This window comes from Martes martes (genome assembly GCF_963455335.1).
Source record: "Martes martes genome assembly, chromosome: 11".
Lineage (NCBI taxonomy): Eukaryota > Metazoa > Chordata > Mammalia > Carnivora > Mustelidae > Martes > Martes martes.
In genome coordinates, this window is record NC_137899.1 from 4,389,850 (window position 1) to 4,408,293 (window position 18,444).

General features: G+C 34.6%; 1 protein-coding gene across 3 annotated transcripts in view; it reads right to left on the bottom strand.

The window, feature by feature from the left end:
- Positions 1–18,444, bottom strand: part of ZPBP (zona pellucida binding protein) — a gene marked incomplete at its 3' end in the record, with an annotated part of 104,878 nt that overhangs the window by 10,122 nt on the left and 76,312 nt on the right. Inside the window, exons 7-8 of one of the 3 annotated variants that reach the window (XM_080818991.1) lie at positions 5,753–5,861; positions 2,372–2,911 (exon numbers count right to left, since the gene is read on the bottom strand). The exons of 1 other annotated variant lie outside the window; for it this stretch is intronic. In XM_080818991.1, the coding sequence (XP_080675117.1) occupies positions 2,886–2,911; positions 5,753–5,861 (135 nt within the window). Of the gene's footprint in view, positions 1–2,371; positions 2,912–5,752; positions 5,862–18,444 lie in introns of those variants that run through there. One more of the 3 variants, XM_080818990.1, reaches the window with a different exon arrangement.

The following is an 18,444-nucleotide window of genomic DNA, read 5'->3' on the forward strand; positions in this document are numbered from 1 at the left end:
CTAACTTATAACAAATTAATCAGAAATTCAGTCTCACTGGGTACGAAAAAAAAAAGGACAGATTTTAGGCCACCAGAAGTAATGGGAAAAATTCAGTGAAACAGAATCAAGAGCTTTAAAATTTGCATAAATATAACCTTCACATGTGTCAATGATATTTTAAGAAGCTCAGCAAAAAGCAAGAGTTGGAAGGCTGAATAAACCAAGATGATGATAACTATGCTGGGGGGACAGAGTTTAGATTGTGAATCTGGCATATTATTAAAACAGAAATCAACAATCTTCAGAAGAAAAATAAACCAGAAGATGCTACATAGTACTATCCATAAAGTTTAGTATATATCATAAACATTACTAGATTTTCAAAGACACAGAAAACTGTGACTCATAGTCAAGAGGAAAAAGATCAATAGAAACAGATCCAAAATAAAACAGATATGGTAATTAGCCATAAAGACTTTAAAGCAGCTAGCACAAATGTATTCAAGGACATACATTATCATAATAACTAAGCAGATTGGAAAACTACTTCAAAGAAATGAAGTTCTAAAGCACATAAAATTCTAGACCCCAAAACTAAAATATTAAAAAAAAACCTAGAAGTATTTAGTAGCAAAATTATGACAAAAGTAGAATACGTCAGTAAATATGAAGATATACCAACAGGAATTGCCCATTCTGTAGAATAAAGAGAAACAAAAGTTTCAAAACATCAATAGACAGCGATACCAGCAAAAGTACTGGTAACTCCAAAAGGCTGTCCCAACAAAAAAAAACATGAAAAAAAAATCAAGCAAAAACTCTCAGAGTTAACTAGAAAAACAATCAACATACTGGAAATAGTAATATGGCAGAAATGTTTTTTCTTATCTGTAATTACTTTTAACATAAATGGATTAAAGTCCACGGTCAGAGGTAGGAGACTGACAGAATGAATACATAAAACACAACACTATATGCAACCCGGAGAAGACTCACTTCAGATTAAAAGAAACAGGTTGATGGGGCGCCTAGGTGGCTCAGTGGCTTAAGTCTCTGCCTTCAGCTGGGGTCATGATCTCAGGGTCCTGGGATCAAGGCCCACATTGGGCTCTCTGCTCAGCAGGGAGCCTGCCCCCCCCCACCTCTTCCTGCCTCTCTGTCTACTTGTGATCTCTCTCCCTCTGTCAAATAAATAAATAAAATCTTAAAAAGAAAAAAAGAAAGAGGTTGAGAATGACAGAATAAAAAAAGATACTCCATGAAAATAGTAACGAAAAAAAAGCTAGGTGGCTGTACTAATATATAAACAGATAGTCAAAAACTGTTCTAAGAGGAAAAGAAGCAAACTACACACTTATAAAAGGGTCAATTCACCAAGATATAACAATTATAAAAATATATACAACAAACACTAGGAACACAAAATGTATAAAGCAAACTGACAGAATTAAGGGAGAAATTGACAAAGCCTTATGGTAATAATTAGAGATTTCGTTACCTCACTTCAAATCATGGAGTTTTATTTTTTTAAAGATTTATTTATTTGACAGAGAGAGAGAGAGAGAAAGTGTGCACACAAGTAGGCAGAGAGGCAGGCAGAGGGAGAGGCAGAAGCAGGCTCCCTACTCCCAAGACTTTGGGATCATAACCTGAGCCAAAGGCAGATGCTTAACCAACTGAGCTACCCAGGAGCCTGTGGATAAAGTTTTTAGACAGAAGATCAGCAGAGGACCGACAATACAATTAAGCCAATTAACCCTAACAAACATACATAAAACACTCCACCCACAGTGACAGAATACCCATTTTTCTCAAATGTACATGGAATATTTCCTAGGATAAAGAATATTTGGGGCCACAATGCAGACCCGAAAAGACTGGCATACAAATCATTTTATAATCACAACAGAATGAGGCTGGAAATCCATAACATAAGAAAAAGTGTAAAGCTCACAAATACGTGGAAATTTATTTTCTCTTGAAAGACCAACAGGATAAAGAAGATATCAAAAGAGAAACTGGAAATGCAAAGTTGTTTCAACATTAGAAAATCAATCAATGCAAATTTCTATCCTAACAATTAAGGATAAGAACCATATGATTATTTTAAAAGTTGCAGATAAAGTGTGGGAGAAAATTCACTAACTTTTCATGATTACAGCAAACCAAGAATGGTGGGGGAACTGCTTCAAACTAACAACAAACATCAAAGAAAATCCTACTATTTTTACTGAAAATAAAAAGTTATTTATCTCTAATATTGGGAACAGGGCAAGAATATCTCTTTTTATTTCTAATCAACACTGTATTGGAGGAGCTAGCCAGTGCAATAAAACAAGTAAAAAAATAAAAGGCATAATTATAAGACAAAGAAATAAAACTGCTTTTACTTGCACATGGTATATTTATTCATTTAAGAAAAATACAGAGTACACAAAATAATTTTGATATCTAATCAGTGAATTTAACAGAGTCACGTGGTCCAGGTCAGTATTTATGAATCAACTGTACTTTCTTTCTTCCTGTGGATGTCACTGAATAAGCATCATTAAAATCTCCCCTTCCATTGCTGTCATGTCTAAATCAGAGTCTCCCGAGGAGCCCAGATAACTGTGGAAGCTCTTCATCAGTGGTTTGGTCTTTGGAACAGCCAGTAAGAGTCTGAGGAGCCACTGTGAGCAATGGGGAATGTTCATGGACTGTGTAGTAAGGAGAGATCCAAACACCAAGCACTTGGGAGGTTTTGTTTGTCACGTATGCCACTGCAGAAGAGGTGGATGCAGCCACGAACACAACGCCATACAAGGTGGATGAAAGAGTTGTCGAACCAAAGTGGGCTGTCTCAAGAGAACATCTGCAAAGATCTGGTGACTACTTAACTGTGAAGATTTTTGTTGGTGGCATTAAAGAAGACACTGAAGAACATCACCTAAGAGATTTTGAAAAGTATGGGAAAACTAAGTGAATGAAATCATGACTAAAATAATGGCCAGAAGAGAGGCTTTGCTTTTGTAATATTTGATGACCATGACTCTGCAGACAAGATTATCATTCAGAAACACATTATTGTGAATGGCCACAACTGCGAAGTAAGAAAAGCCTAGGTAAGTGAAATATGGCTAGTGCTGCATCCAGCCAAAGAGGTCGATGTGGTTCTGGAAACTTTGGTGGTATTCATGGAGGAACTTCAGGAAACGAGGTGGCTTCAGTGGCAGTCAAGGTGGTGGTGAATACGGAAGCACTGGGGATGGTTATCGTCGACATGGTAATGATGGAAGCTATTCAGAAGTGAGGGAGAATGCAATGATTCTGTCAACTACAACAATCAATCTTCTCATTTTGAACCCAAGGAACAAGGGAAATTTTGGAGGCAGAAGCCCTAACCCCTAACATGGTAGAGGTCAATGTTCTGCCAAACCATACAATGAAGGTGGCTGTGGTGATTAGAGTAGAAAGAGGAGCTAGGAAAGTGGTGGAACATTTTAATTAATGTCAATAAAAAAAGCTGAGCAGGGGAGGAGAACCAGAGAATGACAGGTATACGAGATTTATGAACTCAGCCAAACACAGTGGTGGCAGGTCTTAGCTGCCACAAAGAAGACATATTTCAGACAATACTCACATGCATGGAAAAAAACTCAAGGCTGTATTTGTCATGAATAGTGTAACAGATTGTTTAAGTTACTGTTCCATGGAGAGTGTAAAGCATTACAACAAAGGGTTTTAATGTAGACTTTTTTTTTGCACCCATGCTACTGATTGCTAAATTTAAGAGTCTGATCATGATGCTGAATGAATATATCTTTTGAAAAATGTAGCATAAACTCAGGCTACTCTGAAGCCATTCTGGTAAACTACCCCAACAATGTGAAGTTAGAATTTCTTCAAGATGATTCCAGGTTCCATTAAAAATTGATATACAGAATTCATAGTCTGAAAAACAACCTGAGGGTTTTGAAGGGGGGGGGGTGGGAGGTTGGGGGAACCAGGTGGTGGGTATTAGGGAGGGCACATATTGCATGGAGCACTGGGTGTGGTGCAAAAACAATGAATACTGTTAATACTGAAAATTAAAAAAAATTAAAAAAAAATTGATGTACAACCTGCCCGGGCACAGAAGCCATTGTCTCCAGAACCTTTGATATAGTTCAAATGACATACTAAATTAGTTGTGACTTGGAGTTCACCATTTACCCAAGCAAAGTCAAAGAGTTTATCTGGTTATTAAATATGATTGTTGGCATATCCTATGTAACATATCTAAATTGAATTACGGTATCAGATAAAATTATAAATGGGAATAAAGCCTGTGTATCATATAATATCACATGCAATCAATAAACAATTTAATATCATCTTCAAAAAAATCCACTGCACTCATATATGTTAACTGAAAAAATTAAATCATAAAAAACAATTTTATTTACATTCCAAACAAATTATTAAAAACAAGAACAAAAAAACCCATACCATCTTTCAGAATAAATCCAAGGAAAAAATATGCAGACTACCTAACATCCTTGAGACAAATTTAAATTTAATTTGTACGGATGGAGGATAACCATGTTCACTGTCAGAAGAGTGTATGTGTTTGGGATGACAATTATTATCAATTTTGTGTCTAGAATCAATGCAATCTATTCAAACCACATCAGGCATGTTTGCAGAAATTGGCATGCTAATTCTAAACCTTATATGGTAATTCAAAAAGTAGAATGACTGAAGCAATTTTTTAAATGTAGTATAACAGTTACCATGAAGCTCCAGCAATCAACACTGCCGTATTCCTGAAATAAAAGATACTAATGGATGGAGTAAAATCAAGCCTACATGGGGACAGTCCACTGAATTTCAACAAGAGGTACCAGGAGATTCTAATGGAGAGAGAGAAGTGTTTCAAGAAATCGTGCTAGATCACCAGGACAGGGTATCTGTTTGATAACCAAAAAATGATCATCAACCTTACCTTGCACCAAATAGACATGTTAACTCAAAAGGACAATAGACTTAAATGTACAACCCAAAAGTACTAAACGAAAAGCACAGGAGAAAATCCTTGTGATCTTAGAATATGCAAAGATTTATTAGAATACGAAAACAAAAGAACCACAGGATAAAAAATTAGTAAATTGGACTTCAGTGTTTTTCTCTCAAGACAAAAAAGCAGGCCAGTCTGGGAGAATACACTCACGCACATACAAGTTCCCCTCACTATCTGAAAGCAGAGCACACCCAGGAAACACTTTGGAAGCTGAAATGGTGCAAAGCAAAGCAGCAACTACCATTTCATAGACGAGGAAATCCTCTTGGACCTTCTTTAGGTAATGAAAACCTATTCTAAGGTAGGTCTTTCATAAAAGCAAAGTGGCATAAAATGAAATTTCAGATGGTGGGGAAAACCTGTATATTGGAAAGTGACTTCTGTCTATACTATATTAAGAACTCTTACAACTCAGTAAGACAAAGAACCACTTAAATAATGGGAAAGATATTTAAACAGATACTGTGTAAATGAAATACCAATATCCAATAGGAACTTGAAAATATCTTTTTAAAAGGAAATTTAAAATTAAAACCACAATGAGATACCACTACACACACACACACACTAAAAGTGCTTAAATTAAAAAGAGTGACCATACTATGCTCTGGAAAGTATTTAGAATAAAATAACTAGAACTCCCCAACTTTGCTGGTAGAACATGAAATCGTACAGCCTTAAGAAAATAATTTGGCTTTTTTTTTTTTATAAAGTTAAACATACACTTACCGTATGACCCAGCAATCGCAGTCATAGGTATTTTCCCAGGAGAACTGAAAACATATGTCCACACAAAGACTTGTACAGGAATGTTCATAGCAGCTTTATTTGTAATGGCCTAAAACTGGAAACAACCCAAATGTCCATCATCAGGTGAATGGATAAACAGAATGTGGTATATCCATACAACGGGATACTACCCAGCAATAAACAACAAACTATTTATACATGCAATAACACTGGTGAATTTCAAAACCATTCTGCTGAGTGAAAGTATTCAAACATTATATACTGCATGACTCCACTTACAGGAAGTTATAAAAATGCAGGCTAATATATAGTGACACAAAGCATATTAAGTATTTGGGAATGGATGTGGAAGTACTATCAATCATAAAATGGCATAAGCAAAATACAGTATTGTGGCAAAGATCCTTTTCTTGATTGTGATGGTAGTTTCATGAATATATGCATGTCCAGGTCATTAAACTGTATAATTTTAAAATGAGAAGTTAATCCTAAGTCAATGTTGAGCCCAAACAAAGCAAATTACAGAAGTTAAGGAAGACAATGTGTATTCACGCAAACCAATGCTATCTGTCATTATTGATTACTGTAATAAAAAAGTTAGAAGACAAACATCCTGAATTGGGATAAAAAATAACCAAATTCTGATAACAGATATATCTGAGCAGAAAGGAAAAACAATGGATTGTGAAAACCTAATTTATAGGATGTTTCATCTGTTTCATATTAAAATTGCTTTAAATCTCAGAATATGAAGTGCCAATATAAAATGTTTTGAATAGGTGACATACTTGTTTATTCACTGGAATGATATATGTGCATAGTTGTTTACAGTTATCATTCTCTATATTTCTAGATGTTTGAAATATACCATTATAAAAAAGAGATTCATTTCCAAACAGCCATAATAAATCTCTTCCCCCCACATACCTTTCCCCCAAAAGCAAAACCAAACAAAAATAAACATGTGGGTACAGATAGCTTCAACAAAGAATTAAACACCTGAGGAGAAAATTATATAAATTTTACACAAACTATTTAGAAAAAACAAGAAGAGGGAATGATTGCCATTCATTTTTTAAACAGCAGTGCCCTAATACTAAAATTTTATAAATATTTTCAAAACTACAGACTGAAGTCCCTCAGGAATAGATATAAAAATCCCTAACTGTTAGCACATAAAACCCAGCGATATATAGAAATTATAAATGATGATCACATGTAGTTTATATTCCATTAGCTTACACAAGGTCAGTTCAACATCTGTGTATCCATCAATGCATCAAAAAATATAACAGATGAAAAATACACGATTATCTCAACAGTGGGTAAAAAAATGACAAAATTCAATCTCATTCATAATCAAAGAATAAAAATAAATAGGGAATAGAAGACAATCTCCTTCATCAATCAATGGTACCTCTGAAAAGCCTCCAACTAGTGTCACACCTAATGGAAAAGCCTGTGGGTTGTGACAAGGGAAAGAGGAAAAAGATGCCAACTCTCACCACTCTGTTGAGCCCTTTTCTGAACATGCGAGCCAGACTAATGGGGCAATAATAACAAAGGGGATGGGAACTAATAAAAAAAGTGAGACTGTCATTATTCCTATGTGACATGATTAGGTATGAAAAAAAATCCCAAAAATTAAAAAAAAAAAAATAAACTCAGCACAGTAACTGTGTTTAGCAAGACCACATTAGACAAAGTTAGTATTTCTAGAAGAATATAGGAAAAATGCCTTATGAATCTGGGATAAGCAGAAATTTCCTGGATAAACACAATATCTTTGGGCCATTAAGACAAAAAATGAGAAGCTTAGTTTCACCAAAACTAGAATTCTGCTATTTGAAAGATACCATTCAGAAAGTTGACAGAGAATACACACGGACTTATTTCCACAAAATATAAATAAATCTTTCTAAGTCGATGTTTAGAAGAAAAATAACCTGATAAAAAGGGTAGAGGAATATATGTGAACAACAATTCACAAAAGAATATGTATGAGAGCTCACAGAGAACATAAGAAGATACATAAGAAGATAATAGGTACCACCTATTGTATGGTAACGTAAATTGTACTACAAATGAGATAGTACTATACTCAAATTGAGACGAATAAAACATAAAAACATGGACAATATCAAGACTGTAAGAATGTGAAACAAGTGGAAATCTCATACATTGCTGAGATCATCCATGGATGAAAATCATCCAACCAATACTCTATTAACTATGGGAGTTTCTTAACAGGTTACACATACCTTACTGTATTACCCTACACCTTAACTCTCATGTAATTTTACCCAAGAGAAAAAAATATATAACTCCACACAAAAACTCACAAAGAAATGTTCATACATGCTTATTCACAACAGCCAAAACTAGAAACAACCCAAATGCCTATGACGAGTTGAATGGATAAACAGTTATACTTACTAAGTAGTTGTGAGTGATCATGAAGTGGTGAAAGGAAACAATTTGGGGAAAAGAAATTTCTGTATCTTTATAGTGGTATTGGTTTAATCAATGAGTAGATATGTCAGAACTCACGGAACTGTGCAATTAAAATGTTTACGCTAAAATTAAAATGTGTGCATTTATGACACCTTAAGAAAGTTGATTAAAAAATATTTTCCCGAGGTGCCCAGGTGGCTCACTTGATTGAGTGTCCAATTCTTGATCTGAGCTCAGGCCATGACCTCAGTTCATGAGACTGCGTCCTGCATCAGTCCCCATGCTGGGCATGGAGCCTGCTTGAGATCTCTTTCTCCCTCTACCCTCCCACCCACTCATTGCATTCTCTCTCTCAAAATAAATATACATATTCCCCACAAATAAAGCTCCTAGCTCAAATAGTTTCATTGGTAAATTCTGTGAAATACTTGAGGAAAAAAACTATTAATATGTATATTAATAGTATTTTTCCTTTTTAGCTATATATTAATAGTATTTTTCCATACACATGAACATATATATCATATATACACACATATATATACATTATATATATGTATCATATATATATGATTTTTCAGAATACGTAGTAAGAAAGAACACTGCCAATTTGTTTTTAGTGGCTGGCCTATTCATGATTGCTAAAACTGAAAAAGAAATTATAATAAAATGCATAATATAATAATACAATTCCTTAAAATATTAGCACATTAAATTCAACAATGTATGTAATGTATGTAATGATGAAGTGGAGTTTGTCCAAGGAATGTAAAGTTCAATAAATATTTTTAAAGATTAAATATACTTTGTTGTTTTAATAAATGTGGAAAAGCAGCTGACAAAATCCAACTCTCATCCATAATAAAACAGCTCAGAAACTAATAATAAATAGGAATTTCTTAATCTGATAAAGAACATGTAAAAATCAAACACTACAGTTTGCATTATACTTCAAGGTGAAATACTGTATGTCTTCTTCCTAAGATTAGAAACAAGATAAGCATATTTATTTTCATAATTTATACTAAATATTTACTCAAGGTCCCTGCAATAAGAAAGAAGAAATAGGGGGTACAAAGATTGACAGGAATAAGTAATGCTTTATTTGCTAACCCATATGATTGTTTACATAGCAGATCAGAGGGGTCTACAAACTATTTGCTATAACTAAGTTTAGTAGATCACAGGAAGTAAATCCTACATATAAAATAAATTTGTATTTGTTTTTTAACAATCAGCAATTGAAAACTAAATTTAAAAAACCAATTTAAAATAGAGTAAAAATAAATAAGGCATTCTCATCGAAAATGACAAAATACTGATGAGAAATTTAAGCAGCCCTAGAGAAACAGAGATACCTCCACACTGGTTTCTATAATAGCTATAGCAATTTACATTCCCACTGAGAGTACGCAGGAGTCTCTTTTTCACATCCTCCCCAACACTTATCTCTTATCTTCTCATCTTATTGATAACAACATGATGATATCTCATTGTGGTTTTGATTTTCATCTCCCTGGTGATTAGTGATTTTGGGTACCTTTCCATATACCTGTTGGCTATCGGCATGTCTTCCGGAGAAATGTCTATTCCAGTTATTTGCCTGTTTTTTAACTGGATTACTTATTTTTATGCTATTGAGTTGTAGGAGGTTCCTTACATATTTTGGGGATTAAGCCCTTATGAGATACATGGTTTGTGAATATTTAGTCAAAATATGGAAATAACCTAAATGCCTATCCATGAATAAATGAATAAAGAAAATGTGGTTTATATATACAATGGAATATTATTCAGCCTTAAGAAAGAAGGAAATTCTGCCATTTGTGTCAACATGGATGAACCTGGAAGACATTATGCTAAGTGAAATAAAGCAGACACAGCAAGACAAATACTGCATGATTTCACTTACATGCACAATCTAAAACAGTCAAACTCAAAGGAGCCTACGGTAGAAAGGTGGTTGCCAGGGGCTGATAGGAGGAGAAATGAGGAGATATTATAGTTTCAGTTACACAGGATGAATTAATTTCTAGAGATCAAAATATAGCAATGTAACTATAATTAATAATACTGCATACTTGAAATTTACTCAAGGGGTAGATAGTAAGCGATCTCACTACACACATGAATGGTACCTATGTGAGATAATGGGACGTGATGGATATGTTAATTAGCTTGTGGCAATTATTTTACAATGTATACATATATCAAAATATCAAGCTGTATATCTTATATACAATTTTATCAATTATAACACAATAACAATGAAAAAATAAAACAGCTCATTAATACATAGCCACATTCTCTCCAAGTCATCATTCTAACAGGCTTACTGAAAACAGAAATTGGCCACGCTGATTCTAAAATGTATACGGAAATACAAAGGACTTTTCCAAAGGTGGCAAACACCATATATCCCATCCAAAACATTCTCAAATTACGACCTCATTGAGCAGTAGAGTTTGTGTCACCTCCCTTTGAACTTGAGTAGACCTTTGTGAGTATGGCAAAAGGGACACAAGGTGACTTCTGAGGCTAGTCATAAAACACATAGCATTCCATTGTCTTCTTAGGACATAAGCTTTCAAATTCCATTGCCATACTATAATGTAATAGTCCCCAGTGCTGATGCTGGGCTGGTTTTAGTGCATATTACCATGAGTCAGTATGCAAATCCTCATGAGTGAGAGGCATACGGCCAGAGTCAAGAGAAAATTACTGCAATAGCAGGGAATAATTAGCCTAGACTGAACTCTGGTTCAGCCTAATAAACCTTAAAAGCAAGATCAGAAATGCTCAAACTGTTGCCAAACAACTTATCTGCGTGTGCCAGGACAAAATTCACACACACACACACACACACACACACACACACACAACACAGAAATACAAAAATATTCAATAAGCAACAAGACACACATAATGTTTGGCATTCAGTGAAAAATCAACTATATGAGGGGCAAGAAAATATGACTCATAATAAAAAGAAAAATAAATTGCCATCTCCTTTGAATAATCAGTGAGAACTAGTAGAAAACAACATTAAAATAATTAATGTAACAGTATTCCAATAAATTCAAATCTTAATATATGGAAGATATAAAAAGTGTTTTTTGGAGGTCAAAACTAAGATGTGTGAGATGAAAAAGTACACGGGGTAAGTTTAATGGTCTATGAAACACTGCCAAAGACAAGATGAGTAAGTGTGAAGAGGTGATGGTATACACTACAAGCCTAAAGCAACCACTAAAATAAAAACACAGACTTGTACTTAATAAGTGAACAGCAAGGGGCGCCTGGGTGGCTCAGTCGTTAGGCATCTGCCTTCGGCTCAGGTCCTGATCTCAGGGTCCTGGGATCGAGTCCCGAGTCAGGCTCTCCGCTCAGCGGGGAGCCTGCTTCCCCCTCTCCCACTTCCCCTGCTTCTGTCCCCGCTGTGTCTCTCTCCGTCAAATAGATAAACAAAATCTTAAAAAAAAAAAAAAAAAGTGAACAGCAAGCTTAATGCGATCATAAACTATATTCAGTTGATTTAATCAAATAAAGAAAACTAGAGAAAAAAGGGAAAAATAAGATGGGAAATAGAAAACAGTGAGATGATATGCTTAAACCTAACAATATCAACTGACACATTAAGCTGGGTTTAAAGATCCCAATTAAAAGACAGATATTGTCAGATTAGACTTTTTTTTTTAAAAGCAGAATCAAATTGTATGCTTCCAAACTAAATACATCTTAAATACAAAGACAAATTTAAAGTAAGGAAATAGTAAACGATATAGCATAGCATGCATACAGGTCAGTTTTATGTTATCAACTTGGCTAAGTAATACCCGTTAGTTATTCAGTCAAATGCTAATCTCGGCATTGCTGTGAAGGTATTGTGTACATGTGGTTAACATTTACAATCGGTTGACTTTATTAAAGGTGATACCCTGATGGGACTGATCTACTCAGTTAAAAGGCCTAGGAGCGGAACTGAGGCTCCCCTTTCCAGCAGGCCCACCCTATGGACTTCGAAATTTTTTAGCGAGCTATCAAAATCACATAAGCCAATTTCTTACAATAAATCTCTAAATATATAGTATATATTTTACTGATTCTATTTCTCTGGTGGAACCTTGACTGATAAAACCTATTAACACTAACAAAAAGAAATCTTTATTACTTATTTGGCAATGTTAACATTAAGCAAACTACTAGTCAGAGGAAGACCATTATAAGGAATTATTTTATAATGATAAGGGTGTTAATATAAACAGAAGGATATAATACCCTTAACCATTTATGCACCAAATGGCAGAACTTCAAGTGAAAAAAAAAAAAAAAAAACAACTGAAAGGACTATAAAAAGAAAAAGAAATATAAAAAATAAATTCATTCACTTTCATAAGAAAGGTAAATATCACTCTTGAAATAATTGATATAATAGACAGAAAATCAGTAAGGATATAGGAAATTTAAATAACATCAACAACCAAACTGACCTATTCAACATTTACAGAAGAACAGTCTACCCAATGAGGGAGAAATACATATTTTTTTTAAGATTTTATTTATTTGAGAGAGAAAGTGAGAGAGAGAGAGAAAGAACGAGCAGGGGGAGAGGAAGCAGCAGACTCTGTGCTGAGCAGGGAGCCTGATGAGGGACTCAATCCCAGGACCCTGAGATCACAATCTGAGCTGAAGGCAGATGCTTGTTAACTAACTGAGCCACCCAGGTGCCCCATCTTATCATGTACACGAGATCCTACATACGACTATCAGCTGATTTCTCAGCAGAAACCTTGCAGGCCAGAAGAAAGTGGCATGATATACTTAAAATGCTGAAGAAAAAAAAAGTATCACCTAAAAATGCTATACCTGGTAATAATGCCCTTCAAAAATCTGGGAGAAATTAAGCTGTTCCCAGATAAAGAAAAGCTGAGGGAGTTCAAGATCACTATACCTGCCCTAATATAAATGTAAAAGGGAGTCCTCCCAGTAGAAATGAAAGAATGCTAGACGGTAACTCAAAGCCAGGTGACTATTAAAGATCTCCAGTAAGGTAAATATATGAGGAGTATAAATGTGGGTATTAGTATTATTATTTAGATTTGTAACCACTTTTTTTATTTTCTGAAGGATTTAGGAGACAAATGCATAAAAATAATTATAATTTCTGTTTTGGGGCACACAATATTAAAGATATAATTTGGGACACAAATAATATAAAGGGAGTGTAGAGCTTCATATTTGAATAAATTTAAGTTTGTATCAGTTAACACTAGACTGTTAGAAAGTTAGGTTGTCATATGTCATCCCCATTATAACCACAGAGAAAATAGTTTTGCTATACATACAAAGGAAATAAGAAGGTAATCAAAAAGTGTCACTATAATAAATCAACTAAATAGAAAAGAAAGTATGAATGGAAGAAATAAGGAACAAAAAAGTTTTAAGAAATACAGAAAACAAGTAATTAAAAAACTGAAGTCCTTCCTTAAAAGTAATAACTTTAAATATAAGTGGATTAACCTCTCTAATCAAAAGATAGAGACCACAGAGCAGACAATAAAAAATGATGTGAATATAGTTAACCATGAGAGACCCAAATGGACCTAAGATGCAGATAGGCTAAAAGTAAAGAAAAAAAACAGAGAAAGTTACAACATGCAAATAAGAACCAAAAGAAAGTTGGGGTGGCTACCCTAATACCAGACAAAATGGACTTTTAGACAAAAACTGTTACAAAATAAAAGGATGAGACATTACATATTGATGAAGGACAATTCAGTTCATCATGAAGACAGAGCAATTATAAACATATATGCATTGCACCTAACAACAGAGTCCCAAAATATATAAAGCAAAATAATAGAATTGAAGGGAAAAAGAGTTATTCAAAATAGTGACTTGAAAACTTCACTTTTAATAGTAACAACCAAACACAAGATCAATACAGGGCTTGAACAAAACTATAAACCAACAGGACTTAAGAGACATACACAGAAGCCTGCACTAAAAGAGCTAAATACACATTTTTATCAAAGGCAAATGGGACATTCTCCAGGACAGACCATATGCTGGGTGACAAAAAAAGAAGTCTTAATACATTTTAAAAGATTGAAATCAATGAAGTATCTTTTCTAATCCCAACAGAATAAAGCTAGAAATGAATAAATAAAGAACACTGGAAAATTCACAAATATTTGGGAATCAAACAATATATTCTTAAACAATCAATGTATTGTTTAATAAACACAAAGGAAATAAACACTATGAGAGAAATAAAATTGAAAATACAATATACCAAAACTTATGGGATGCAGGAAAATATGTACTAAGAGTTTCATGTATACCCCCCAACACATACAACAAAAAAGAAGCAAGATCTCAAATTAATAAACTAGCTTAAGGAATTAGGAAAAGTGGAACAAACTGAGCACAAAGCCAGCAGAATGAAGGAAATAATAAAGCTTAAAGGTGAGGTTAATACATATATTATATATATACATATACTACATATAATATATACAATATTGAAAAATCAACAAAACCCAAAGTTGGTTCTTTTGAAAAGATCCACAAAATTGACAACTTCAGGTAGACTAAGATTAAATGAGAAAAGACTCAAGACACTAAAATCACAATACTAGTGAATGTAGGAACATTACTACTGATTTTACATATTACATAAATTATGTTATGAATAACTGTACACCAACAAACTGAATAACCTAGATGAAATGGGAAAATTTCTAGAAATACATGATCCACTAAAAATGATACATAAAGAAATAAAAAATCTGAATAAATCTATAACTGGTAAGATATTGGATCAGTAATCAAAAACCTGCCCATAAGGAAGAGCCCAGGATCACACAGTTTCCCTGGTGAAATCTACTAAAGTTTACAAGAAGTAACACCTATTCTTTTTTCAAACTCATCCAGAAGTTTGCAGATGAAGGAAAACCCCCTAGAGACTAGCATTACCCTGATATCAAAGTTAGAGAGCAGAAGAAAAATACAGTCCGACATCCCTTATGAGTATAGATGTAAAAGTATTCAACAAAATACAAGGAACTAAATTCAGCAACATATTAAAGGACTATTATACACTATGACCAAGTGTGTTTTATTCCCAGAATGCAAGAATGATTCAACGTATGAAAATTTGATCAATGTAATACACCAAATTAACAGAATAAAGGGAGAAAAAAACCCAATATATGCTCATCTCAGCAGATACAGAAAAAACATCTTCCCAATGTCAACACTCATTCATGAGAAAAAAATCAACTATGAATGGAAGAAAAGTTCCTAAACATGTTGAAAGCCATACATGAAAGATGCACAGCTAACATCATATTCAACAATGAAAGATTGAAGCTTCATCCCCAAGATCAAAATCAACACAGATGTCTACATTTGCCATTCATACTCAACATACTGGAAGTTCTAGACACAGTAACCTGGTAGGAAAAAGAAAAAAAAAGGAATCTAACTTAAAGTGAAAAACAAAATTATTTCTGTTCATAGATATGATCTTATGACTCTAAAAATAACCCCTATGAGTCTAATAAATTCAGCAAAGTTGTACCATATTAAGTCAATACACTCATTTCTAAAATCAACAATGAACAATTCAAGAAGAAATTTTAAAAATCATTTACAATAGCATCAAAAAGAATAAAATGTTCAGAAACAAATTTAAGCAAGGAGGTAAAAGACCTATACACTGACAACTACACAAAAGTGCTGAAAGAAATTAAAGAAAACAAAACTATTGTAAAGACATCTGTATTATTGGATTAGATGACTTAATATCATTAAGGTTAATATTTTAATACTACTCAAAGTAATCTATAGATTCAATGCAATCCCTATCAGGTAAAACCCCAATTGTGTGGGTTTGTTCTTTTTTTTTTTTTTCCAGAACAAAACAAAACACCATCCTAAAATCCATACAGAAACTCTAGTATCGACAAGTAACTAAAAAATCTTGAAAAAGAAAGGGGAAATTGGAGGAATCACATTTCCTGATTTCAAAACTTATTACAAAGCTGGAGTGTCTGGGTGGCTCATTTGGTTAGGTATCTGACTCCTGATTTATGTTTGGGTCATGATCTCAAGAGTCCTAGGACCGAGCCCAGTGTTGGGTTCCACGCTGGGCTCTGTACTGGGTGTGGAGCCTGCATGGTATTCTCTCCCTTAGCCCCTCTCCCTGCTTGATCTCTTTAAAAAAACAAAAACAAACAGAAACAAATAAAAAAATACCTTATCACCAAGCTATAGTTACCAAAACAGTGTGGCATAAACATGGGCACACAGACCAATGGAACAGAAGAGCAATCCCAGAAACAAACCCTCCCATACATGGTCAACTGACGTTTAACAAGAAAGCCAAGTTCATTCCATGGGTAAAGTATAGTCTTTTTAACAAACGATTCTGGGAAACTGAATACCTATATGCAAGTGAGTAACACTGGACCCTCACTTTACATCACCTACAAAAGTTAATTTCCAGATGCCCTACCACCATACACCACTACTCTGGAGATTAGGTTTCAGCCTATGAATTTTGGGGGGATACAAATATTGTCTACATCAATAAGTTTGGTGAAAGGTATCCCAAAAAGCTTTGTATATTTTTCTAACTTTCCAGAAGCCTACTATTATAGCAAAATAAAAAGTTCTAAAACTATCAAGCACCTAAATATGAAAAGAAAAAAAATATTTGTAAGACCTCTGAGAACAATTACAATGGGGACACATTTAAATAAAGATGTAAAGGAAGATTTTTAAATGAAGATTCACAAACATACCCATAAGCACACACATATGCACACACACACATATTAATTAATTGGAAGATACAATATCGGTAGGGTGGCCATTCTCTCCAAATAGATTTATAGATTCAGTGAAGTCACGATCAAAATCCAATAGCCATTTTTGTAGAACTTGACAAACTGACTGAAAAATTTAAATGGAGAGGCAATGGCCTCATAATGCACAAGGACCTGCCTTATCAGAAAGCAAAACTCATGAAGTTATACTAATTGGTGAAGAGATCGGTAAGTACTGTAACAAAACAGGAAGTGCTCAGAGACATATCTACCCATACAAATACAAGTGAGCACAGAGCAAAGCATGAACTTCTCAATGAATGGGCCTGTGAAATTGGGCATTCTGTGAAATAAAATCAGACTGCTTTACATAATACAATACTACTTCACATAATACAAAACAATCCAACTGAGAGATGTTATACCACCTACTTATGTTTAAATGTAAAAGTCACACTTCATTCCTCCCATCTTCCTCAAGCTTTTACAATCCATGCATAATTTTTTTTTTCTTGTGCCTCTTAAACGCACTAAACCTATCACATTCTCTATGGCCATGGCCAATAGTGCCTTATCAAGCATGCCATGCTAAGTCTGGCCTTTGTATGTGTCTTCTCTCTGCCAGGAAAACTCAGCTCACAGATCTCTGCATGATCTGCTTCTTATCACACAGGGCTGAACTCAAGAGTCACTTTTTGAGTGAAGCCTTCCCTGAAATCCAATTAATGTAGACTTTCAGTCCTCTGTCCAAACCCTACTTACTCTCCCTGATGGTCAGTCTCATTTGAACCCACAGCCTGGTGCATTTCCCACCCTTCTCTTAGAACTGAAATCAACAGACTCCATCACACAGGTCCCTTCTCTTTGTGTCTGGCCAGAGAGGCTCCATTAGAGGACTGCAGTGCAGGGCATGTGTTCCCCTCTTGCTAGCTGTGGGTTCTCTGAAGTGACTGCCTCAGCATATGCCCATAGCCTGCACCAGGCAGCCCATCTCTCCAGCACCAGCCCTTGTAAGTTTCTGCATCTTCCTTCCTCCTCTTCATCCTTCAAAGCTAGGGATGGAAAATGCTTCAAGGTGTTATAGTCCTAGGTGCCTCAATATACCTTACTGCCCCCCTTCACCCTGCCCAAACCTCTAACAATGGCACTTTCATTAAATGCTGAAATCAAAATACTAGTGAGTAAGTAGGCGTCTGTTTTCTGTTTGGACCCAACTGATAAACTACAGTATATCACATCACCTTGTTGAATGTTTTTTACTGGGCCTATCACCATATGTGATGATTTTATTCACTTCTCTGTTTATGAGTTGTTTGACCTGATGAATTTAAACATCAAGGAAGTAACTTTTTAGGTCATTCATCAGGTAGGGTATCCCTAGGG